The sequence below is a fragment of the Scyliorhinus canicula genome, chromosome 9 (assembly GCF_902713615.1).
Source record: "Scyliorhinus canicula chromosome 9, sScyCan1.1, whole genome shotgun sequence".
In the NCBI taxonomy this organism is placed as follows: Eukaryota; Metazoa; Chordata; class Chondrichthyes; order Carcharhiniformes; family Scyliorhinidae; genus Scyliorhinus; species Scyliorhinus canicula.
The window spans coordinates 102,883,213-102,909,070 of record NC_052154.1 but is presented as its reverse complement, the minus strand read 5'-3'; the positions used below and the strand labels follow the sequence as shown (position 1 = coordinate 102,909,070).

General features: G+C 47.3%; 1 protein-coding gene across 1 annotated transcript in view; it reads right to left on the bottom strand.

Moving 5' to 3' along the window:
* LOC119970928 (mucin-2-like) overlaps positions 1 to 25,858 on the bottom strand; it is a 254,661-nt gene that overhangs the window by 5,684 nt on the left and 223,119 nt on the right. Inside the window, exons 41-47 of the mRNA XM_038806037.1 lie at positions 25,747 to 25,851; positions 20,870 to 20,910; positions 20,648 to 20,770; positions 19,475 to 19,573; positions 17,604 to 17,732; positions 8,870 to 8,909; positions 3,959 to 4,079 (exon numbers count right to left, since the gene is read on the bottom strand). Of these exons, the coding sequence (XP_038661965.1) occupies positions 3,959 to 4,079; positions 8,870 to 8,909; positions 17,604 to 17,732; positions 19,475 to 19,573; positions 20,648 to 20,770; positions 20,870 to 20,910; positions 25,747 to 25,851 (658 nt within the window). The remainder of the gene's footprint in view (positions 1 to 3,958; positions 4,080 to 8,869; positions 8,910 to 17,603; positions 17,733 to 19,474; positions 19,574 to 20,647; positions 20,771 to 20,869; positions 20,911 to 25,746; positions 25,852 to 25,858) is intronic.

Genomic DNA, 25,858 nt, shown 5'->3' with positions numbered 1-25,858 from the left:
GTCCACACCTCGTCCGGTGTATCAAAGTAGTGGTGCCGGTCTAGATACGTGACCCAAAGCCTCACCGAATTCAGCAGCCTGAACTTCACCCCTTTGTTGTGGAGGAGCAGACTTAGCAGGGATGAATCCAGCACGCCTCTTGGCCAGTTCTGCCCCCAGGTCCTGGTATATGCGAATTACGCGGTTCTCCCACCTGCTGCTCCGCTCCTTTTTTGGCCCATCGCAAGACACGTTCCTTGTCTGAGAAGCGGTGAAATCGTACCACCATAGCCCTCGGCGGTTCGTTAGTCTTGGGCTTCCTTGCGAGGACTCTGTGCGCCCCGTCCAGTTCCAGAGGCCGAGGAAATGCCCCTGTCCCCATCAGAGTCCCCAGCAACCTGGTCACAAATGCGCTCGCATCCGACCCCTCCGCACCCTCAGGGAGGCCCAGAATTTGCAGGTTTTGTCTCCTGGACCTCTTTTCAAGGTCTTCTAATCTCTCCTGCCACCTCTTATGCAAGGCATCGTGCACCTCCACCCTGACGGCCAAACCAAGTATTTCATCTTCGTTATCCAAGACCTTTTTCTCGATCCCCTTGATCGCCTTCTCCTGCATCTTCTGGGTCTCCACCATCTTTTCCATTGGGTCCTTCTTCGGGGCCAGCATCTCCGTTTTTAGGTCTGCAAAACAGCTTCTGAGGAACTCCTGCTGTTCCCACGACCACTGGGCCCACGCTGCCTGATCCGAGCCAGCCGCCATTTTGTGTTCCCACGCCCGTTCCTCCCGCTTCTCAGCACTCGCTTGCTTTGCCGCTCTGCTCCTGGTCCCCTCCATAAACCAATGTGGGGAACCTTGCCAGCGTTACTTGCCCTGCTGAATTTCACTGAGGAGGAGCTGCTGAAACTCCTAAAAAGGGCCCGTAAATCCGTTCGCGGCGGGAGCTGCTGAATACGCGACCCTCGCATGGCCGCCACCGGAAGTCCTTGGGGATGTTTTCTGATAATTACATAGTGTTCAGTCCCCTTTTGTAACTTCTCAGATAATGAAATAATCCATGCCCGCATTCAGCATGACCTGGTCAACATTCAGACTTGGACTTATAAGTAGAAAGTAAGGCTTGCATCACATTAGTGTCAGTCAATAACTATTCTCCAGCTACAGAGAATGTAACCATTTCCCCTTGGCATTTAAACAGCATTTCCATTGCTGAAATGCCCACTATAAACACATTAGAGGTTACGTTAACCAGAGACTTAACTGGACTCGCCACATAAAGAATGGGCTGGATTTTACAGAGCAGCACTCTCACTGTTCCCTTGGCTAAAATGTATGGATGGGGGTGAGCACACCCGGCAGAATGATGTGTCCTGCGGTCATGCCAGCAGGGCTGCAAATTAAGAGAACGTAGGGAGGGCTTCTATTCCTCAGGTTCACAAGTCCCCTCAGTGATCTGAAGCCCAATCAGAGGTGGCAACTCTCCAGTACCGAAAATGCCACCAGGCGTGTTGGCCACAGCTGGTATGATACTTGTGCTGAGAGGAGGCGAGCTACACTGCATCCATCCCAGCAAGGTAGGTACCAAACTGCCAGGCCCCAGTAAGTGGGAGAATAGAGGTTTGGGGGAAAGCCGTGAGCGTCTGCAGAGATTGCATCATGAACACAGCCCAGTCCATCAGGCGAACCTGCCTCCCATCCATTCACTCTGTCTGTACCGCCCGCTGCCTTAGGAAACGGGAAGCATCATGAAAGAACCCCTCCCACTGGATTATTCTTCCTTTCAACTTCTTCCACCGGGCAGGAGATACAAAAGTCTGAGAACACGCATGAACAGATTCAAGTCTCTTATGGACTGAACTGATCTCTTCACACATCTTCTCTACTGAGTAATACTGCACTCCTGTATGCTTCATCCGATGCCTGTGTCTATGTATTTACATTATGTATTTGTGGATGTCTTATGTTTTTTTCATATATGGAATGAGGGGCTGGTTTAGCAGGGGCTGATTTAGCTCACTTGGCTAAATCGCTGGCTTTTAAAGCAGACCAAGCAGGCCAGCAGCACAGTTCGATTCCTGCACCAGCCTCCCCAGACAGGCGCCGGAATGTGGCGACTAGGGGCTTTTCACAGTAACTTCATTGAAGTAAGCGATTTTCATTTTCATTTTTTTCATTTCATCTGTCTGGACTGGACGCAGAACAATACTTTTCACTATACCTCGGTACACAATAAAACAAATCCAAATCCAAATCCTGGAGGGCCTACTCGATGGTCCCAAAAAGGGACCCCTCCCTCTGCCCACCACCAGCCCACAGGGAAACCGGTTGGGCTGGTTACTGGTTCTCCCGCTACTGGTCAAACACCGGCAGTGCAAAATTCGTGATCCGCCTGCAGGTGGTCTACCTGATCAGAACTAAAGAACATATGAACTAGGAGCAGGAGTCGCCCATCTGGCCCTTCGAGCCTGCTCCGCCATTCAATGGGATCATGGCTGATCTTTTGTGGACTCAGCTCCACTTTCCCCCACAAACACCATAACCCTTTATTCCTTTAAAAAAACGATCTATCTTTATCTTAAAAACATTTAAAGAAGGAGCCTCAATTGCTTCATTGGGCAAGGAATTCCATAGATTCACAACCCTTTGGGTGAAGAGGTTCCTCCTAAACTCAGTCTTAAATCTACTTCCCCTTATTTTGAGGCTCTTCGCCCTAGTTCTGCTTTCACCTGCCAGTGGAAACAACCTCCCCGCATCTATCCTATCTATTCCCTTCATAATTTTATATGCTTCAATGAGGTCCCCCGCATCCTTCTAAATTCCAATGATTACAGTCCCAGTCTACTCAACCTCTCCTCGTAATCCAACCCCCTCAAATCTGGTATTAACCTAGTGAATCTCCTCTGCACACCCTCCAGCGCCAGTACGTCCTTTCTCAGGTAAGGAGACCAAAACTGAACACAATACTCCAGGTGTGGCCTCACTAACACCTTATACAGTTGCAGAATAACCTCCCTAGTCTTAAACGCCTTCCCTCTAGCAATGAAGGACAAAACTCCATTTGCCTTCTTAATCACCTGTTGCACCTGTAAACCAACTTTTTGCGACTCATGCACTAGGACACCCAGGTCCATCTGCACAGCAGCATGTTTTAATATTTTATCATTTAAACAATGATTCCTTTTGCTGTTGTCCTACCAAAATGGACGTTCCTCCCAAATGATGTAATCTCTGCTTCTGAGAAACTGTGGGGGAACAGAGGAGGACATATATGCAGCAGGCAGGCCTCCAGCTGTCTGTTACACCTGGGTGGAGAGTAAAATCCAGCCCAATGTGGCTGCAAGAGCTGGTCAGAAGCTTGAAATTCTGCAGCAAGTAACTCACCTGACTCCCCAAAGTCTGCCCACCATCTATCTACAAGGCACAAGCCAAGAGTACAAAGGAATATTTTCCACTTGCCTGAATGAGTGCAGCTCCAACAACACTTAAACCAGCATGTTTGATTTGTACTCCATCCTAAACTCAAACAGTCACTCTCTCAATCCCACCACACAATGGCAGCAGTACGTACCATCTCCAAGACGTACTACAGCAACTTGCCAAGGCTCTTATATGGCAACTTCCAGTTCCCCAATCTCTATCACCTTAAAGAACAAGGGGTGCCAGGCAAATGGAAAAAATACCACCACCTGCAAGTTGTCCTTCAAGTCAGACACATCCTAAATTGGAATGTTTCACTGTTCCTTCATTGTTGCTGGGATGAAACCCGTAACTTCTTCCATTAACATCACTGTGGCTATACCCACATCATATAGACTGCAGTGGTCCAAGAAGGCAGCTCACAACCACCTTCTCAAGGCAATTACTTTGGGTAATTAATGGCGTGCCAATGTTTTATGAACAAAAGAAAAAAATGAGACTACTTTGCTTTTCTAATAATTATTTGAGGTAATAGGTGCACAAGGTAAGAAAATTGTTACTTACATAGAGTAGGTTCCACACCTTCCTTCACATGCTGCAATTTCTACGTTTTCTAATGATTTACAACTATCATGCATTATCGGGGCCATCATTTGTGTACGCTTGCAACTCTGTTTTTCTCGGCCTGTGTTATAATTGTAAACATGAACATTTAGAAACAAAGAATGACTCACCTTTCAATGTGAAAAAAATATCAGCAATTATTCTAACTGAAAGCATGGGTTTGAAGGCTAAAAAAGCTCATGAAAATAGTAATTAATGAAACAGAACACATTTTTCTGCTCGCAAAGCTAGAGGCGAGAGCATCCCATTCATATTGTTGTGGGCTTAGGTTTTAAATGTTGATTTTTCTTTGATAAAATTTATTGCTGTTTTCAATGAGAAGAATTGTGAGTAAATTGTGAAACTTTTTACTGGAATAAAAGCAAAATATAGTGGATGCCGGAAACCTGAAAAAAACCCAGGAAGTGCTGGAAATACTCAGCTCGACTGGCAGCATTTGTAGAGAAAGAAGTGTTAATGTTTCAAATCCAATATGAATTTTCTGAGGTCTGCAATTGGCAGATAAAGGACGGGATTCTCCGACCCCCCACCGGGTCGGAGAATCGCCGGGGGGCGGCGTGAATCCCGCCCCGCCGCCTGCCGAATTGTCTGGTGCCGGGGATTCGGCGGGGGCGGGAATCATGCTGCGCCGGTTGGCAGCCAATGGTAGTGGCTCCTCCGGCAAATTCTCCGGCCCATGATGGGCCGAGTGGCCGCCCGTTTTCAGCTGGCCCCGCCGGCGTAAATTACAACAGGTACTTACTGGCGGGACCTGGCTCTGAGGGTGGCCTCCGGGGTCCTCGGGGAGAGGCACGGGGGGATATGGCCTCGAGGGGTGTCCCCATGGTGGCCTGGCCCGCGATCAGGGCCCACTGACCCGCGGGCGGGCCTGTTCTGTGGGGGCACTCTATTCCTCCGCGCCAGCCACTGTAACAGTCCGCGATGGCCGGCGTGGAGATGAATCCCCCATGCGCATGCGCTGGGCTGGTGACAGCACACGCTGGCGCTCCCGTGCCTGCGCCAAGTCACGTCGGCTGGCGGAGTCTCTTCGGCGCTGGTTGACGTGGTGCCAAGCTCCTTCCGTGCTGGCCGGCGCGGCGCAAACCACTCCGGCGCCGGCCTAGCCCCTGAAGGTGCGGAGGATTCCACACCTTCAGGGCAGCTCGACGCCAGAGTGGTTCATGTCACTCCTCGGCACCGGAATGGCCCGCCCCGCCAGTTCGCGGAGTATCCCGCTCAAATTCTTTGAGATAAAATAAGTAAGTGACACTTCAAGGTTAAGACTTTGTTGACTGTGTTGCTAAAGATACACAGGTGATGGGTATCGTTTGTTTAAAGACTGAGATAACATATAAAGAAAGTCAGTCCCTTTAAGGGGCTATTCATTAGTTCATTAGCTGATTTATTTACTTTGTGCACTGTACTCAAGAGTATAAAGAGAGTCAACTGGGACACTGGGGTAGTCGTTAGGAGGCAGAGATTTATGGATCAATCTACTATTGAGGAAAAGAATTGTGTCGTGTTTTGTAGTTCACCATCTGACTTGCATTGATTTAATATTCAATGTAAATTAGTAATGTTAAGAACATTGGTACTTCCAATGCAGAAGTGATCTTTTGGCTTGTTCTTGGCTAGAAGAAATGGCACATCATCAAGTGTGTGTAATAACAGCAAGTGGCGTGCAATTTTTCTGAAATGTACTCTTAATCATTCTTTATAACACTGACGAGTGGATTGCTCATTTTCTGTGGTAATATTAGCTAAGCATCTGTGCCATCATTAAGGCTGCTTTGCTTCCACTCAGTAACACTGGCTGACTTCACCTCATCTCAAGCATCTGCTGCTCAATTATGTCTTTGTTACCTCTAGTCTTGACTATTACAGCACAATTTTGGCAGATCTCCCACATTCTACCCTGCATAAATTGAAGGCCATTCAAAACTTTGCTGCCTGTGGGGAATATTACCATTATATCAAGAAACTGGCCAGCCCGATGGTACGGGGAGAGGTCCTGAAGGAATTTGAGTGCAAAGCAGTAGAGTGGTCAGAGCTTGGAGGATACGAGATTGTCAGAGGTTTGAAGTCACAGTCAGTGGAGATGGGAAGAGGCAGTGGAACCCGAGGAAACAGTGCAGATGGTAAATATTGAACTAAAATAATTACACAGTGTTTTAAATCTTAACTTCACTCCAAAATTTTAATTTTGTCTCTCATCACTTTATTTAGTAATCCAATATATATGGACATGGCAGGATACCTCAGTTCCATTGATTACAATCTCTGCTCCATAGAGGAACTCCAGGATACTTCTTGGGCTGGATTCTCCGCAGCCTCGCACCGAGATTGCGTTCAGCGCGAGGGCGGAGAATCCACTTTCACACAGAAATTGGGCTCGGTGATTCTCCAGGACCCGAGAATCAGCATGATCGAGGAGTACGTCGCGCGGCTGTGGGCCCATTGCCAGAGGCCCGTCCAGCGATCCTCCACTCCCGACCGGTCGAGTTCCCAACGGCGTGGAACTAACCTGCTATTGCCAGTCGGGATATTGGCGTGGTGGCTGCGGACTCAGGCTGAGGGTGGGGGGTGGGGGGGAGATTAGACACCGGCGGGGGAGGGGTGCCTTATATTGGCCGGGAAGTGCTTGTGCGGGTTAGTTGTTCGGGCACGCAGCCGATTGGTGGGTCTAATTTTTGAGTCTGGCTCCGCGGTCGGGTCCGCCATGGAGCTCAGCATGGCCACTGGAGGCCGCCGCCGTGTGCATGCGCAGACTCCAAATCGGAAGTGCAGGGTCCTGTATCCGCAGCTAATGCTGCGAGATTTACTCCGGGTCCCTGCTAGCCCCTGCAGGGCATTGAATTAGCTGAACATTTATGCAAGAATCTCTGGTGTAAAACTCCAAAATTTTTACGCTGGCGTGGGGACATAGTCCCATTTTGGGAGAATCCAGCCCCTTGTTTCCTGGGCAACCATGTGTGGGGAAAACCTTATCAGCTGAATGAGCTTGATCTCTGGGATTTGGAGCTGCACCAGCTCCAGAGTCTGTGGTGCACCTCTTTTGTGTTTGAGTGGCATGTTTCTAGAGGTTGCTCACCACCACATTCTCCAGAGTAATTAAGGATGAGAATCAAATGCTCACCTTTCTGGCTATACTCACATCCCATGAAATAATTATTTAACAAAATGCTGGAAATACTCAGTATGTCTGGTAAAACCATTATGCAGAAGCACACTTCAACACACTCGAGTGACATTAATATATATAGGGCCAAATCTCCATGGGAGATGCCAGCAGGCGAGAACACCCACCTCTGTTAACTGGGATATCAGCCCAGTTTTAGTGCAGAATGTCAAGCCCAAGAACCTGCTACTGCTCACCCCACCCACGCAATGCCTCATCATTCCCCCATGTTCTCTTCATTCACCCTCATATCCCCCATACCGACCATATCACCATGCTATCCCATGCCCCCTCATGTATTGAAATATACATAAAAAATTAGTTCTAACAATCTGATAGAGCTCTCATTCAAGCACACTTCATACTGAAATAAATCCTCTTTCAAAGGGGGCCTCTTCAGGGGCAGCAGGGTAGCATGGTGGTTAGCATAAATGCTTCACAGCTCCAGGGTCCCAGGTTCGATTCCTGGCTGGGTCACTGTCTGTGTGGAGTCTGCACGTCCTCCCCCTGTGTGCGTGGGTTTCCTCCGGGTGCTCCGGTTTCCTCCCACAGTCCAAAGATGTGCTGGTTAGGTGGATTGGCCATGCTAAATTGTCCGTAGTGTCCTAATAAAAGTAAGGTTAAGGGGGGGTTGTTGGGTTACGGGTATAGGGTGGATACGTGGGTTTGAGTAGGGTGATCATGGCTCGGCACAACATTGAGGGCCGAAGGGCCTGTTCTGTGCTGTACTGTTCTATGTTCTATGTTCTAAAGATGCCATTGAAAAATGTGAAATCTTCTCATGTGGTGAATCTGGTGCAAAAACAAACATCTATTCAATAATTACATCCTAAATAGATAATCATTCAATAATAACCTCTTAAAATTGTCAGTCAAGCTGTCTACACTGTTCTTTGCTGATATAACTGGTTCAGGAGCTTTTAAAATTTAGCCAAGCATTTGGAATGACTCGAGCTTTCAAAATAAATAATTAACTCTGTTGAAACTGCAAAAATAAATGGCTTGGCTTTTTTCTAAGGTATAGCAAAAGATCTATCAATCAAAATAGTCTCGAAGCAGGTGTTAGTTAAAACTGGAGACCAGTCTTTTTAAATTGAAAGAGCTGAGGACATTTAAATCACTTCTCGATCATTGTTTTCTTCAGTTTTAAAATGCACACATCTACAAAATGTTAATCAATATAATGGTCAACTTATCTTACTCCAGCTGGGACTGGGGTTTTACTGTGGTTTCCAGCTCCTCTGAAATACTGTAATCGACATCTTAATGGCATTAATTGAACCCTTATACCACACTAGTAAGAACTGCTGGAATCTTGGAACTGGGTCCTGGCCACCATTTTCAAAGGATGCCGAAGTTGACGCAACTCAGTGAAAGTCTGGCCCATAATTTTAGGAAGGTGTTTGGATCAAAACAGTGGCCAATAAAGGTGAAATCCTGATCATAAGGAACATGGATGCTTTATCGAACAAACCAGCAACTCAAAACCTGACATCCATTAGATGCAGATCTCACATTTTTAATTATCATCGATGTATAAGAACACTGACTCGGATAATTAATCTCTTACCTTTGGTTTAATTCCTCAAACGGCCAGATGGCTAAATGAAGGAATTATTTCTATTGAATGGTTTTTTAAAAGTTACACATTTTTACACTTTATCTAGAATAATACCGTGTGTTTCAACACTCACATGTCTTACAACAGCCATCTTCAGTTGTAGTAATTGTGTCCTGCAACATGAAACAAAGTTTTAATCAGAATATCCAAAACTATTGGATATTGCTACCAAAGTTTGGAATCTATATCCTTTGGCAATGGTGAATTATATATTTTATAAAAAGGCAGTGATTGCAAGGATCAAGAAGCAACAATTAACAACAAATGCTAGCACAGAATTTTTATTTATCATTCAAATTAATATTTGTCAAACATATGATCTATAGACACCAATAATTTCCAGTTTGCTTTTTGAGGTCTGCTTGAAATACATTGAACCAACCGGCCTCTTGTCCTCAGTGCAAAGATACAAGTAAAAACAGAGGAGAGCTGCAAATTGGTATGGTGCAACTTACACCAAGTCAAGTTTATCACAATTAGAAATGTTGCATGCGAACTCAGCAAAGGCTTTTTTTTTCTATTTCATTTTGAATTGCTGCTTTTGTAAAATTCATTTATGGGATGCGAGTGTCACTTGCTAGGCCAGCATTTATTTCCCATCCCCAATTGCCTTTGAGAAGGTAATGGTGGACGTCCGGTGGCGGCCATGGAGTGTGTGGTCGCACATTTGGTGGCTCCCGCTCAAGGTGGAATTGGTTGCTTCTTTTCACCCAATATAGGCAAAATGCATGAGCAGTGAGAGATAGAAATTCTCCTCCGGGAGGGCCTGTTTCCGGCTTATCAAACGAGGAGTGTAACGACAAAGGGGCAGCAGTCTGGCTGGGAGGTTTTTCAAAGTGCGACAGAGGGAAAGGTGGTGGAGGGCTGTGGGGCATCGTTCCCTGCCCTGTGGGCTATTGAGCAATTGGTGGATTTCCGGAATGGCAAGTTCCAACAGAGAAGCAGGAGGCCTCGGAGGATCTGGCTAAGATGGGGGAGCTGAACAGGGTGGTTATTGGGAGAGTGGAGCAAATGCTGAAGGCTCAAATTTCGGTGCTCCAGAAGCTGGAGGATTCGTTGGTGGACCATGAGGAGCAGTTGGCCTCATTGGAGGCAGTGGCGCTCATGGCGGAGGCCAGAAGTGGCTGAGGGAGAAAGTGGAGGACCTGGAGAATTGCTGCAGGAGGCAGAATCTCCAGATTGTGGGGCTGCATGAAGGGATTGAGGGAATGCAAGCCACGAAGTATTTGGCAAATATGTTCAAGATGTTGGTGCAGGAGGGTTTCTTTGACCATCCCCCCAAGATGGATCGAGAGCACAGTGTGTTGAGAAGGAGGCCGAATGCGAGGGAGCAGCTGAGGGCAATGGTGGTGCGGTTGCATCATTTTCTGGACAAAGAGAAGATTCTGCGGTGGGCGAAGGAGACGAGAAAGTGTACCTGGGATCAACAGGCTGCATGTCTACCAGGACTTAGGTACGGAGTTAGCCAAGTGGCGGGCTGGGTTCAGTAGGGTCAAAGCGGTCCTCTCGAAGAATTGAGTGAAGTATTATATACTTCACTTGGAAGTATTATATACTGCTCGTCTGTGGGTCACGCACCAGAATCAGGAATTCTATTTTGACATACCATGGAAGGTGAGTTAATGTACGAGAGACCATGGTCGAGGGGACGTGTGAAGTTTGGACATTGAAGTTTGGAAATGCCAATCCAGGAATTTGGGTACGTATGTTCGGCGGATTGTTGTATTTACTGTGTTTGGGTGTGGATTGGGTAACTGTGTTCAACTGTTCTTGAGGAATTGCGGGTGAAGGGTGGTCGGGGGTTAGGCGAGTGCCTTGATTGGTGCCCACCATGTAAGTAGGTAGGCTAGTTAACGGAAGTGAAGTGGGGTGTCGATTCGTGGAGGGAGTGGGGAGGAGTTGGGTTGGTTTTCTTTGTTTATGGGGGTGGGGGGTGGGGAAGGGGGGATGCTGACTTGGGTGGAGTTGGTGTGGCACTGTTGGTTAAGGGGAGATGGCAGCGGATATCTTGGGGAGACGCTGAGGGTGAGTGAGACGTGGACTTGGGGGGGGGGTTGGTTAAAGAGGAGCTATGGCTGATCGGGGAGCGGGTGGAGGGACCCGATTGATTACATGCAGCGTTCAGGGATTAAGTGGGTCAATCAAAAAGTCTTGCGTTTTCACGTACTTAAGGGTTAACGTTGTGTTTCTTCAGGAGATGGACTTGAAGTTGGGAGACCAGAGTAGGCTGAGGAAAGGTTGGGTGGTGCAGGTGTTCCATTCAGGGTTGGATATGAAAAGTGGGGGTGGTGGCAGTGTTGATCAAAAAGAGAGTGGCTTTTGAGATGGGGAGTATTGTGACAGACTCCGGGGGTAGATTTGTGATGGTGAGTGGGATGATGTGAAGTTCTTGAGGCAGGTTTTTGCAAAGGTCCCGGACCTGTACACGCATCGGTTATTTTGGGGGGAATTTTAATAAGGTGCTGGACTCTAGGTTGGACTAGTTGTGTCCTAATCCCTGATGGTGTTAGCAACGGCAAAGGAGCTGTTGAGGTTTATGGAATGCATAGGGTGGGTGTCGGGCGGACATGTGGCGGTTTGAGGGGCTGAGGGGCAAAGGAATTTTTGTACTTTTCGTACATCCCCTGGGTGTACTCCCGGGTTGATTTCCTTGTCCTGGTCAAAGCGCTGTGGCGGGGTGGTTGGATCTGAGTATTTGGTGACCTTGGGGTCTGCCCACGCACCACATTGGATGGACTTGCATGTGGCAAAGGGGAGTTTGTAATGGAGGTTGGATATGGGGTTCTTGTCGGATGAGGGGGTTTGCAGAAAGGAGTGACCATCCGGAACTATGTGGAGCAGAATAAGATGGGGAGTTTTCTGCCTCCATGTTGTGGGAAATACTGAAGGCGGTGATAAGGGGGGAGTTTATCTAAATCCAGGTGCACAAAGAAAGGGTGGAGAGAGTTGAGGTTGGTGGAGGTCATTCTTAGGGTTCACTGGAGGTACTCAGCAATGCCTTAGGAGGCCCCGCTGAAGGAGACAGAAGCTCCAGATGGGGTTTGGGCTTGTGTCCACAGGAAAGGTGGTGGAGCAACTGTGCAGGGTCAGAGGGGCAACATATGAATATGGGGAAGGAAGAAGGATGCCTGCATATCAGCTGAGGAGGCAGGCAGCGGCAAGGGAACTTGGGAGATGATGGGGTTACAGTGGTAACGGATCCCGAGATTATGAATGGGGCTGAGGCTTTTGACTGGAAATTGTATAGCTCAGAGCCTCCCATGGGGGATGAGAGCATGAGGCGATTTTTGGATAGGCTTGAGTTCCCGAGGGTGGCGGAGGTGAAGGTGTAGGGACTGGGGGCCCCAATCAGGCTGAGGAAGATAATGGATTGTGTAGGGTCGATGCAGATGGGGAAGGACCGGGTCCGGATGGGTTCCAGCCGAGTTCTACAAGAAGTTTGGGTCAGAGCTGGGGCCCCTGTTAGTCAAGATGTATAATGAGTCAATGAAGAGAGGAGAGCTCTCCCCCCCCCCCCCCCCCCCCCCCCCCACCGACCCCCGACCCCGATGCTTTCTCAGGCTTCGGTATTGCTTATTTTAAAGAAAGATAAGGACCTGGAGCAGTGTGGGTCATACTGCCTGATTTCGCTGTTGAATGTGGATGCAAAACTGTTGGCGAAGGTCTGGGTGATGCGGATAAAGGATTGTGTGCCGGGGATAGTAGGTGAGAACCAGTCAAGATTTGTGACGGGGTGGCAGCTGTCGGCGAATGTCCGGAGGCTTCTAAATTTGATTATGATGCCCTTGGAGGGCCGAGAAGTAGAAGGCGTTGTGGCGATGGGCACGGAGAAAGCTTTCAATCGGGTGGAGTGGACATAATTGTTCAAGGTGCTGGGTCTGTATGGGTCTCAAAGGGATGAGGACTATTGAGTGGGGTGGGTGGAGCACCAAATTTCTTTTTTTGAGGATGATCTCCTGCTGTATATTTCAGACCAGGTCGAGATCTTTTATAGGGGGGGTTTGGCCTCTTTTCGGGGTATATGCTCAACATGTGAAAAACTGAGATATTCCCGATTAATGCCTGGGGACATGGGAGGTGTTTGGGGAGTCTGCTGCTTGGCTGGAAGAGGCACATTTTCGTACCTTGGGATACAAGTGGTGTGGAGTTGAGCCAAGCTGCATAAGTTGAATTTGATGCACTTGGAGGGAATGAAGGGGACTTGAAGAGATGGGATGTGCTGACATTGTCGTTGGCTCGTTGGGTCCAGATGGTAAAGACGATCGTGTTGCCGAAGGTTTTGTTTGTGTTTCAGAACCTCCCAATCTCTGCGTGCAAATCTTATTTAGGAAGGTTAATGGAATGATTTTGTGGTTTGTGTTGGTGGGGAAGGCTGCGCAGGCTAAGATGGCGTTTTTGAGAGAGAGATCGATGGCGGGGGGGTGTTGGCAGTGCGTGAGTCTCATACCACAACCCAAAAATGTGCAGGGTAGGTGAATTGGCCATACTAAATTGGCCCTTAATTGGAAACAAAATAATTGAGCACTTTAAATTTGTTTAATAAAAAGGAAATGGGCGGGTGGAGGAGTTGCCGGTGTGGGGGAGGATAGAGGTGGCCTCTATCAACCGGTTTGACGGCACTATTGCTACCGCCTCTTCCATTCTCGCCGGCCAGCTACTCCCTTGGCCTGGTGCTGGTATCAGCATTGGACGTGTGGAACAGTGCCGGCAGCATTTTAGAATGGAATCATGTACCTGTGGACGCTGATTTGCTACAATCATAGGTTTGGCCCGGCAGGGTTGGATGCGAGGTTCCGGGAGTGGCGGCAGGTGGGGATAGAATACTTTAGAGATTTGTTTGTCGGAGAGAAGTTTGCAGACCTGGTGGAGCTGGAGGGAACATACCAGTTGGCGAAAGGGAATGGGTTCAGGTAACTGGGACTTCATGAAGAAAGAGGTGCCTTTGTTTCCAGTGCTGCCATCCCTTGTGTTGCAGTACAAACTCCTGCTGAGGGTGAAATAGAAGAGGGCAAGATCTCGGATATATATGGGGAGCTGTTGAAGAGAGAGAGTGCCCCGGTGGAGGAGGTTAGGTGTAAGTGGGAGGAGGAACTGGGTAGGGCATTGGGTGCTAGAGTATCGGGTGAGGCACTGCGGAGGGTTACTGTATCCTCGTCGTGTGCAAGATGCAATCTCGTTCAGTTCAAAGTGGTGCACAGGAACCACATGACTGTGTCCAGGATACGCTGGTTCTTTCCAGTGATGAAGGATAGGTGTGAACAGTGAGCGGAGGCTGGCGAACCATGTCCATATGTTTTGGGCATGTCCGATGTTGGAGAGGTTTTGGACCTGATTTGCGGTATAATATAAAAGATTTTGGGGATATCGATAGCTCTAGATCCAGAGGTGACAATGTTTGGATTGTCGGAGGATCTGGAAGTGCAGGTGGAGAGACAGACCGATGTATTAGCCTTTGCCTCTCTGATAACCCAGAGACGGATTGTGTTGGGCTGGCAGTACTCAGAGCTGCTGAGCGTAAGGGTATGAGTGAGCAATTTGGTCGCGTTTCTGCACCTAGAGAAAGTCAAGTTCGCCATTAGGGGGGCAGAGGAGGGGTTCCACCTCAAGGTGGAAGCTGTTCCTTGACTTCTTTAAAGAGTATTGAGTCATCAGTGGGGGGTGGTTCACTTTCTGTTTGGACTGGTGTTGGGGTTAAAAGTTAAATAAGGGGCCAAGCATTGGGGTAGCAGTGGGTCGAGTGGGGATAGATTTTTGCGACGGGTGTGGAAGGATGTTTTGGTAAGTTTGCTGTTGCCCGTAGTTGGTTTGTTGTTTCATCTTTTTTGTATATATGTGAAAATGCCTCCAATAAAATGTCTTCCAAAAAAAAGTAGGTGGTGGTGAGCTAACCGCTTGAGTCCCTCTGGAGAAGGTACACCCAGAATCCTGAGTTCCAGGATTTTGCCCGAACGAAGGGATGCCGATTATATTTCCAAGTCAGCATGGTGAGTGACTTGGAGGGAAACCTCCAACTGGTGGGATTCCCATATATCTGCTGACCTTGTCCTTGTCCTTCTGGATGGTACTGATCGTGGGTTTGGGAGATACTGCCTAAGGAACCTTGGTGAGATCCTGCAGTGCATTTTATAGATGGTACGCATGGCTGCTGCTGTCTATTGATGATGGAGAAAGTGAGTGTTTGTGGATGTGGTTCCAATCAAGCAGACTGCTTTGTCCTGGACGGTGTCGAGCTTCTTGAGTGTTGTTGGAGCTGCACTCATCCAAACAAGCATGAGTATTCCATCACACTCCCGACTTGTTCATTGTAGATGGTGGCAGACTTTGGAGAGTCAGGAGGGGAATTATTCACCACAGGAATCCTAAACTCTGACCTGCTCTTGCAGCCACAGTATTTATATGGCGAGTCTCATTCAGTTTCGGGTCATGGTAACCCTTAGATAGTTGATAGTGGGGATTTAATGATGGTAATGCCATTGAAGATTAAATGGTTAGATTCTTGGAGATATTTATAGCATTGCCTTGTTTGAAGCAAATGTTACTTGCCACTTGTTAGCCCAAGCCTAGATATTGTCCAGGTCTGTTTGCATTTGGACTTATACTAATACTGAAAGGCAAAGTTAGAATAATTCATAGAGTCAGAGAGTTTTACAGCAAAGAAAAGGCCCTTTGGTTCATCGTGTCTGTGCCAGTCACCATGTAACTATTTTAATCCCATTTTCCAGCACTTGGCCGATAACATTTTATGCCTTGGCATCGCAAGTGCACATCTGAATTAAAGAACAAAGAACAAAGAAAAGTACAGCACAGGAACATGCCCTTCAGCCCTCCAAGCCCGTGGCGACCATGCTGCCCGTCTAAACTAAATCTTCTACACTTCCTGGGTTCGTATCCCTCTATTCCCATCCTATTCATGTATTTGTCAAGATGCCCCTTAAACGTCACTATCGTCCCTGCTTCCACCACCTCCACTGGCAGCGAGTTCCAGGCACTGACTGCCCTCTGTGTAAAAAACTTGCCTCGTACATCTTCTCTAAACCTTGCCCCTCGCACCTTAAACCTATGCCCCCTAATAATTGACTCCTCTACCCTGGAGAAAAGCCTCTGACTATCTACTCTATGCCCCTCATAACTTTGTGGACCTCTATCAGGTCACCCCTCAACCTTCGTCATTCCAGTGAGAACAAACCGAGTTTATTCAACCGCTCCTCATAGATAATGCCCTCCATACCAGTCAACATCCTGGTAAATCTCTTCTGCACCCTCCTTAAAGCCTCCACATCCTTCTGGTAGTGTGGCGACCAGAATTGAACACTATACTCCAAGCGTGTTCAAACTAAGGTTCTATACAGCTGCAACATGACTTGCCAATTCTTATACTCAATACCCCGGCCAATGAAGGCAAGCATGCCGTATGCCTTCTTGACTACCTTCTCCACCTGTGTTGCCGCTTTCAGTGACCTGTGGACCTGTACACTTAGATCTCTCTGACTTTCAATACTCTTGAGGGTTCTACCATTCACTGTATAAAATACTTCTTACGTGTTCTGATGGTCACTACCTCCACCACCTTTCAGGCAGTGAGTTTCAGACTCCCACCACCCTCTGGGTGAAAAGGGTTTGACTCACATCCCCACTAAACCTCCTGCCCCTTACCTTAAATCTATGCCCAAAGGGAGATGTTTCTTCTTGTTTATCTATGTCCCACAAATTTTATACATGTCAAACATGCTGCCCCCCCCCCCTCCCCCCCAGTCTCCTCTGCTCCAAGAAAAACAACCCCACTCTATCAAATCTCTCTTTATAACTAAAACTCTCCAGCCCAGGCAAAATCCTGGTAAATCTCCTCTGCACCCTATCTAGTGCTATCACATCCTTCCTATAATGTGTATTTCAGAACTGCACACAATACTCTAGATGTGGCCTAACCAACATTTTATACAGTTCCAGCATAATCCCCCTGCTCCTAATTTCTACGCCTCAGCTAATAAAGGCTAGTATACCATGTACCTACTTTACCACTGCATACACCTGCTTTGCTCCCTTAGAAATTGATGTATATGCACACCAAGAGCTCTGTGGTCCTTGGTACTTCCCAGGGCCCTGGCGTTAATCATGTATCCTTTGCCTTGTTTGTCCTGCCCAAGTGCATCACCTCACACGTAAACAGATTGAATTCTATTTGCCACGGATCAACCCATCTGACCAACCAGTCTATAACCTCTTGTACTTGAAGGCTAGCCTCCTCATGTTTTGCCACCCCACCAATTTTCATATCACCCGTGAACTTACTGATCAACCCTCCTACATTGATATCTAAATCATTTATATGACCCACAAGCTGCGGGACCCCACTGAACACAGACTTTCACTCAATTTTCCAAATTTCCTTGGATCTCATGGGCTCTTACCTTTGTTATCAGTCTCCCATGTGGGGTCTTATCAAAAGCCTTGCTGAAGTTCAAGGAGACAATGTTTTCCTCATCTACACACCTGGACATATCTTCAAAAAATTTAATCAAATTGGTCAGACCTGACCTCCCCTTAAGAAAACCATGCTGACTGTTCTTGATTAATCTCTGCCTCTCCAAATGCAGACTAATCCTGTCTCTCAGAATTGCTTCCAATAGTTCCCTCACCACTGAGGTTAGTTTCCTGTAGTTTCCTGGTTTATCCCTTCCTCCCTTCTTGAATTATGGTATTAATAGCATTTTAAGTTTGAACAAATTTTGAATTAATCTCCACATGAGCTGCATTGTTTAAAGTTGGATTTCTATTCAGTATTTATCTCGAAGCTCCTGCATACTCACTGGTTCACAGTCCTCTGGATGAAAATCAGGACAAACAAGCTTGGAACTGGTAGATATTAAGCTGTCACCAATTTGTATGCATCCATAATCTGTACAGTTGTTATAAGGTGATGGCCATTTTCCCCCAGGCTAGAATAGTATGCAAAGAGAAGAGAACAGTGTGTTAAAAAGTATCACTCATTTAATCACTGCCTCTCCAGGGCAGTGTAACTAGTGGATTATAAAAATGTTCTGGGGGACACCCAAGAAGTTCTCAGGGAACGGTTTCTATGGCATTTGCCTGGGAAGTGCAAACTGCAAAGGCAAGTGCCCTGTACTGGGAACCATCCAAAAATGTATTGTAAGTATCAATTTTCTTATGGTTCCGATTGTGATACATCAATAATTATCCAGAAAATGTTAAAAGAGCTAAGCTTCTGGGTAGCTATTCGACAGACCCACACCAACCTGCAGGGGACTCCCCCCATCGCCTGACTATCCCCCCCACCACCCCTCATGGGCACTCCCGACCCTCACAAAGATGCCCCACCCCACAGAATTCCCTAGCCGTGGGAATTTGGGAACTTCCCTTCCATCGTATTCACCCCACCCTCCCAGGATTCATCCCCAGGGGACATTTTTAACACATGGGATTCCCACCCATCACAATTAGAACTTCCCCCAAGGCCGACTCACAACTTACATGCCCTCCCCCTCCCACTGCCCCTCAAGCCCCATGGACCGACCGAACCACACCATCACCACACCATTCTTCGCTCCTCATCGAGTCGAGCCGACTCCCCAGTGAGGTGTGGAAGTTGCACTTGGCAGTCATTTAGCAGCCTTGCAATATTTTATAGTTGTGGGGCTGGTTTATATGAAGGATGTCAGTTCCACGCTGACATTGCTGCCAGGGATGTGAGTTGTGCCGAACCCACCCCCATATCATGTATTATTCAGCCCAATGTCCTCTGATTCAACACTGGTCACAATTTTTGATTTTATGTTCTATAATGTTTGAAATGTATACCAAATTGAGCGAAGAGGGAACGAATGTGACAGATTATGTTGTTCAATATTTTTTTTTAAATTTAATTTTGGAGGCAACTCAGTTTTTAAAAAAATTTAGAGTACCCAATTCATTTTTTCCAATTAAGGGGCCAGTTTACATTGGCCAATCCACCTAGCCTGCATATCTTTGGGTTGTGGGGGTGACACGGGGAGAATGTGCAAACTCCACACGGATAGTGACCCAGAGACAGGATCAAACCTGGGACCTCGACGCCGTGAGGCTGCAGGGCTAACCCACTGTGCCATCGTGCTGCCCGGGAGGCAACTCAGTTTTGCTTTTTGGCCAGTTACAAAATGTTAATTATAGTCATGGCACCTGTGAGGGAAAGAAACAAGGGTAAGGAAGGTGGGTGAGAGAAAAGAAGTATCGCTGAAGAGCTATAGGCTGGGGCCACAAAGCCTTAGGCAGGCAATTGGTAATAAAGCCACTGAGGGACATTTTGCCCACAACTTTCACACCAATATAGCCAGCACGTTTTGGTGCTTTTTCTCACCATGCCATTGCATATGAGCCATCACGTCCCACCTGAAAGTGAATTTTAAAAGACAGTAAGAAGCAGAAGATGGCATAAAGGAAAGGCAAAAGAGTTAATGGTACAGAAATAAAGGTGAAGTACTGAAAAAGACAAATACAACAGGAAACAGAGTGAAAAGAGAGAAAGGAACAAAATGCATTGAGATAGATAAGACGGTGACCATGTTCTTCAGTTTATCATGTGCATGAGATAGAATATCAACTAATAGTTAATACTGATTTATTGATGCAAAACAAAGTAGCAAAGAATCAATTATTCATTTTAAAATCATATAATCATACAAACCGGTATTAGTTGAACAGATTGATTTCCCGTTTGTATCACACATCTAGTCTGGACACATTTGCCACAACATTTTCCAATGGTCTCCTGGTACTTAAATCCCTGTTGTAAAATACAGTGGTTATTCCTCGTAAAAGCAGTCAGTGCAAAATATTTGTTAATTCTCACAGGTAGAATGGCAATTTGTTTTTAATTTCTACATGTAATTGTACTTGGCCTTTTATTATTATTTTAATATTGTTTCCTGGCACAGAGAAAAGGTCAGTCATGGTTAAACTGCTCCCAGGCTTCATCCGCTGTTTCCCTGAATAGTAAATAGGGTGCCTGGAAGAGGTCTGAGGAAAACAAACATGTCATCTGTGTAATTTATCAATTACAAAGACAATGCCTTGTGATGGTTCCCTTACTGTAATCACGAACACTGTGGGCAGAATTCTCCAATCTGGGGACCAAGTCCAGTGGCGGGGGCAGGAACGTGGAATGTGGAAGTTAGCGGAAAAACATGCCAGACCTGACCTCAACCGTGATGCACCTGTTTTGCACCGTATTTGATGGTGGGGTAGGCCTAATGGCTCATTTCCCGCCATCCAATCCATGTGCCGTATTGAAAAGTCACCCAACATCCACTATTGAAGATGGGCATCCGGAAAATTAAGATGGATTTCGGGCAGTACTCTGAAGCTGGAAGACGGATTTCATGAGAAAGAAGAGGATCTCCAGAAACATTCTGAGGCTCGAAGAGGAGTACCCTCCAGGACTCTTAATCTGGAAGGCCCAACTCTCGATGCTCCTCCTACCCACTATCCTGAACTCTATAGGCAGCCCCTGGTATTGTTCAGGTGAGTCCCAACATCTGCACATCATACTGTTCCAAATATGTTTCTCACTGACATGCTTTCCTGCTGCCACCCCAAAGATTTGGCCGAGTGGTCGGACCTTCATCTGCATCCGGGATGCAAATGAGTTTCACATTGACCCCCAACGGAGTTTCCCGACCTGCCATGAGGACATCAACAGAAGATCAAGCTGTAAATTCACATTGGTGTAAAACTGAGTTTTGGGTCTCCTGCCAAATTCTCTGGTGGGCATGGGCCTGGGAGAATTCTGTCCACTAAATGCATATCTCCCATGTAATTTCTGGAAAATGATTGACAATTCTCAAATATAAATTCTTACTTGTTCACACTTCTTGTTGCATTGAATATTTCGACATTCAATGGTGTTTAGCAGAGTTGTTGCATCAGTCTCGTTGGTACAAGTGCAGCTTTGACACGGCGAGAGAGAAATAATTGCTCCAGGCTGTATGGGCAAGAGAAAATTAGTCAATTAATTTTTATCACTAAGTAAACTAAACAAATTAAATCAAAGAAAATGTCACTTTCTAAATGATCAACTTACGTAGTATTCTGCTCCTTCATTTACACAAACACCCAATGGTTCTATGAAATAAATATTATCAATATCATCAAGTTAACGGTGGTAAACACAAGTTAAACACACAACATGTTGCTTTAAAGTAAAAGGTCAAATTCATTCCAATCTGTGGAACAATGTTTAAAATTCATTTACGGAATGTGGGCATCGCTGGTTAGGCCAGCATTTATTGCCCATCCCTAGTTGCCCTTCAGAAAGGTGGTGGTGAGCTGCCTTCTTGAACTGCTGCAGTCCTAGAGGTGTAGGTACACACACTGTGCTGTTAGGGAAGGAGTTCCAGTATGTTGCTCCTGCGACAAGTGAAGGAATGGCGATATATTTCCAAGTCAGGGTGGTGAGTGACCTGGAGGGGAACCTCCAAGTGGTGGGGTTCCCACGTATCTGCTGCTCTTGTCCTTCTAAATGGTAGTGGTCATGAAAGATTTTGTCTAAGGAACCTTGGTGAGTTACTGCAATGCATCTTGTAGATGGTACACATGGCTGCCATTGTTCGTCGGTGGTGGAGAGTTTGAATGTTTGTGGAAGAGGGAATAATCAAGCGGGCTGCTTTGTTCTGGGTGGTGTTGAGCTTCTTGAGTGTTGTTGGAGCTGCACCCATTCAGGCAAGTGGAGAATATTCCATTGCACTCCTGACTTGTGTCTTGTAGATGGTGGACAGGCTTTGGGGGGGATCAGGAGGTGAATTGTTCGCCGTAGGATTCTGAGCCTTTGACCTGCCCTGGTAGCCACAGTATTAATGTGGCTAGTCCAGTTTAGTTTCTGATCAATGGTAACTTCCAGGATGTTGATTGTATGGATTCAGTGATGGTAATGTAATTGAATGTCAAGTGGTGGTGGTTAGACCCTCTCTTGTACGAGATGGTCATTGCCTGGCATGTGTGTGGCGCAAATGTAACTTGCCACTTGTCAGCCCAAACCTGGATATTGTTCAAGTCTTGCTGCATCTGGACATGGACTGCTTCATTATCTCAGGAGTTGCAAATGGTACTGAACATTGTGCAGTAATCCGCAAGCATCTCCACTTCTGACCTTATGATGGAAGGGAGGTCATTGATGAAGCAGCTGAAGTTGGTTGGTCCTAGGTCACTACCCTGAGGTACTCCTGCAGTGATGTCCTGGAGTTGAGATGATTGACCTCAAACCACCACAACCATCTTCCTTTGTACCACACATGACTCCAAACAGCAGAGAATTTTCCCCCTAATTCCCATTGACTCCATTTTAGCTAGGGCTCCTTGTTGCCATACTTGGTCAAATGCTACCTTGATGTCAAGGGCAGTCACTCCCACCTCGCCTCTGGCATTCAACTCTTTTTTCCATGTTTGAAGCAATGCTGCAATGAAGTCAGGAGCTGAGTGACCCTGGCGGAACCCAAACTTAGCTTCCGTGAACAGATTATTGCTGAGAAAGTGCCACTTGATAGCACTGTTGATGACTCCTTCCATCACTTTGCTGATGATGGAGAGTAAACTGATAGCACGGTAATTGGCTGGGTTGGATTTGGCCTGTTTCTTGTGCACAGGACACACCTGGGTAATTTTCCACCCATACTTGCTGCTTATGCTGTTTGGCACACAAGTTGTAGCTTCACCTGAACGACACCTCATTTTTCGGTATGCCTGATGTTGTTCCAGCACTCTTCATTGAACCACGGTTGATCCCCTGGCTTGATGGTAAAGGTTGGGTGGGGGATATGCCGGGCCATGTGGTTGCAGATTGTGGTTGAATACAATTCTGCTGCCACTGATGGCCCACAGCGCCTCATGGATGCCCAGTCTTGGATCTGTTCGAAATCTACACCATTTAGTACAGTGATAGTGCCATACAACATGATGGAGGGTATCCTCAATGTGAAGATGGGACTTTATCTCCATAAGGACTGTGCAGTGGTCACTTCTACCGATACTGTCGTGGACAGATGCATCTGCAGCAGGCAGATTGCTGAGGATGAGGTCAAGTATATTTTTTCTTCTTGTTGATTCCCTCACCACCTGCTGTAGTCCCAGTCTAGCATCACTGTCCTTGAGGGCCCAGCCAGCTTGGTCTGTGGTAGGAATACTGAGCCACTCTTGGTGATGGGTATGGTAGTCCCCCACCCAGAGCAAATTCTGTGCCCTTGCCACCGGCAATGCTTCCTCCAAGTGCCAGTAGGAAGGACATACTCAGGAATAGTGATAGGACAATGTCTGTCAGGTCTGATTCTGTGAGTCTGACTATGTCAGGCTGTTGTTTAACTAGTCTATGAGACAGCTCTCCCAACTTTGGTACAAGCCCCCTGATGTTAGTGAGAAGGACTTTGCAGTGTCCGCAGGGCTATGCTTCGAAGGTCGAAGCCGGGTAGTCTGTCCAGTTTCATTCCTTCACCGTGTTTTGAAAACAACTGAATGGTTTGCTGGGCCATTTCAGAGGGAATTTAAGAGTCAATATTGCTGTGGGTCTGGAGTCACAGGTAGGCCAAACCAGGTAAGGATGGCAGATTTCCTTCCCTAAAGGACATTAGTGAACCGGATGGATCTTTACAAGAATTGACAATGGTTTCATGGTCTTCATTAAGCTTTTAAGTCCAGATATTTTATTGAGTTTAAACTCCATCCCCTGCTGTGGTGGGATTCGAACCTGGGTCCCCAGATCATTATCCTGGGTCTCTGGATTACTCGTCCAGTGACAATGACTCTATGCAACTGCCTCCCTTTCTATTAGGGCAAGTATAAATCACTGATTTGTATATTTATTTCAATGGCAAATACATGTATTTCCTGGATATTGGACGAGGACACAGAATATGTGTGTAACAAGTACCAGGAGAATGAGTTTGAAAGCAATTCATAAAAGTATGACGAAAAGTTTATGAGGAACTAATCTCAGTATATTGGCCTTGGGTTTTACTGGCATGGGACAAGCATGTCTCTGTTAATTCACCAACCTGAATTAGACAATATTAACTCCAGGTCCTTCTTCAAATACATTAGGCTTAATTCCCACACAATGATAAGGCGCTAGTGGATAGGATGGAACTAGCAAAGAAGGCCCTAAGTTTCCCTGTGTAATCCAAAGAACATTCCTAATCCTCCTGAACCACACTTTACCAGCCGTCTTTTGGGTCTGCTCCGTGGTAGTGTCTGCAGTGGCAGGCAAAGTCAGCATCAGGGCTAACCTTACTAAAAAGATGTTAAATTGATTTTTTTGACTGACATCATCAGACCCGGTGGCATGAGTACCAATGTGTGTGAGCCAGCGGTTGGCCGTGGTGCCTGTCCTCTTCACTGTACTCTACATTGCTTCCTTCTTAGATCATTGGAACATGGCAAGACCAAAGGAAACCTCATTATTTCTCAAGGTTCAGTTTAAAGATTGAATTATTTTTTCATAAACTTGCCTTCAGCTCCTGAAGTTCTGAGATTACTCTGGGTAAATTGTAACCTTCAGCACTCCAGCACCCAAGGTTCAAACAATAAATCAGTCATTGTGGTTTTTTTTTATAGGGCTGGCCAGATTGGAAGGGGAGTGTATTTCTGCGCAAAAATCTGCCTTATTGCTGCCATTGTATTAGTGGATGAGGCTTCAGCGCTGAGCATCAATCTGCATTTCATACCTTCTTTTTGGAATGTGCACAATCTGGGACACTCATTTTTATGAGTGATCTATTTGACTAAATTAAAATGATCGTTGACCCATTTGCACCCACATGGGGATAACAATCATCTCAATTTCAGAAGAAAAAGGAACAGTAATGGTTGGTAAACGTGGTTATTTAATTTGGTTCTGCCCAATTATTTGATGGTTTGGTACCTGGATGGCACTTCCAGCATGCCAGGTTGGCACTGCCAGGGGTTGGGCCCGGGTGGGGGGGTGGGCCTTGCCTATTGGACGTGTCGGGCTAATAAGAGGTTCCCAGAGTCCTCAACAAGGTTAGGCGTGTGAGAGGGGGGAGGGGGGGGGGGGGGGGGTGTTGGTTGATAAAGTGAGGGGGCCTCAAAGGTCAGCGATGTGGGGAAGGAGGGGAAGGATTGGAGCTGCCGATCGAAATGGTGCCCCGATCTGCGAACAGCCATTCGTGCTGGCGAGATAAGGGGCGTGATTCTCTCGTACCCGGCGGGGTAGGGGGTCCCAGCGGGATAGAGTGGCGTGAACCACTCCGGCGTCGGCCCGGCCCAAAGGTGTGGAACCCTTCGCACCTTCAGGGGCTAGGCCGGCGCCGGAGTGGTTTGCGTCCCGCCAGCTGGCATGGAAGGCCTTTGGCGCCGCGCCAGCCAGGGCCGAAGGGATTCCGCCAGCCGGCGAGAGTCCGTGCATGCGCGGGAGCATCAGCGGCTGCTGACGTCATCCCCGCGCATGCGTGGGGGGGGGGTCACCTACGCACCAGCCATCGTGGAGGCTGGTACGGCCGATGCATAGGAAAAGAGTGCCCCACGGCAGAGGCCCGTCCGCGAATCGGTGGGCCGCGATCGCGGGCCAGGCCACCGTGGGGGGCACCCCCTGGGGCCAGATCGCCCCGCGCTCCCCCGGTGCCGGAGAATTTGGCGGACGCGTGATTCATGCCACCGCCCTCCCCCCCTCCCGGCGATTCTACGATCCGGCAGGGGGGGGAGGGGGGGGGGGGGGGGGGTCGGAGAATCCCGCCAAGGTCACTAACATGAAATCCCTCTAAGTGCGGCCTCGGCAAGGAGAAACTCCCTGAGACAAAAAAATAACAGCAAAGTGCCACTGAATACCGGGGTATTTCTCGGTGTTGCAGCCACCGAGAAACACCCCGCTAAACGCGCCCAAAGGTGGACATTAACGTTTGTCCGCTGAATCCCACCCACGTATTCAAAACCGTGCAGAATGCTGTATTAACTTACCACATGTATAATCTGGACAACAGTGTCCATCTGGAATCTTTGGCACAATTTTAAATCCAAGATCGCATCTGACTTCAGTTGGCGAACAAAGGTTGCTATTGCACCCTTCAAT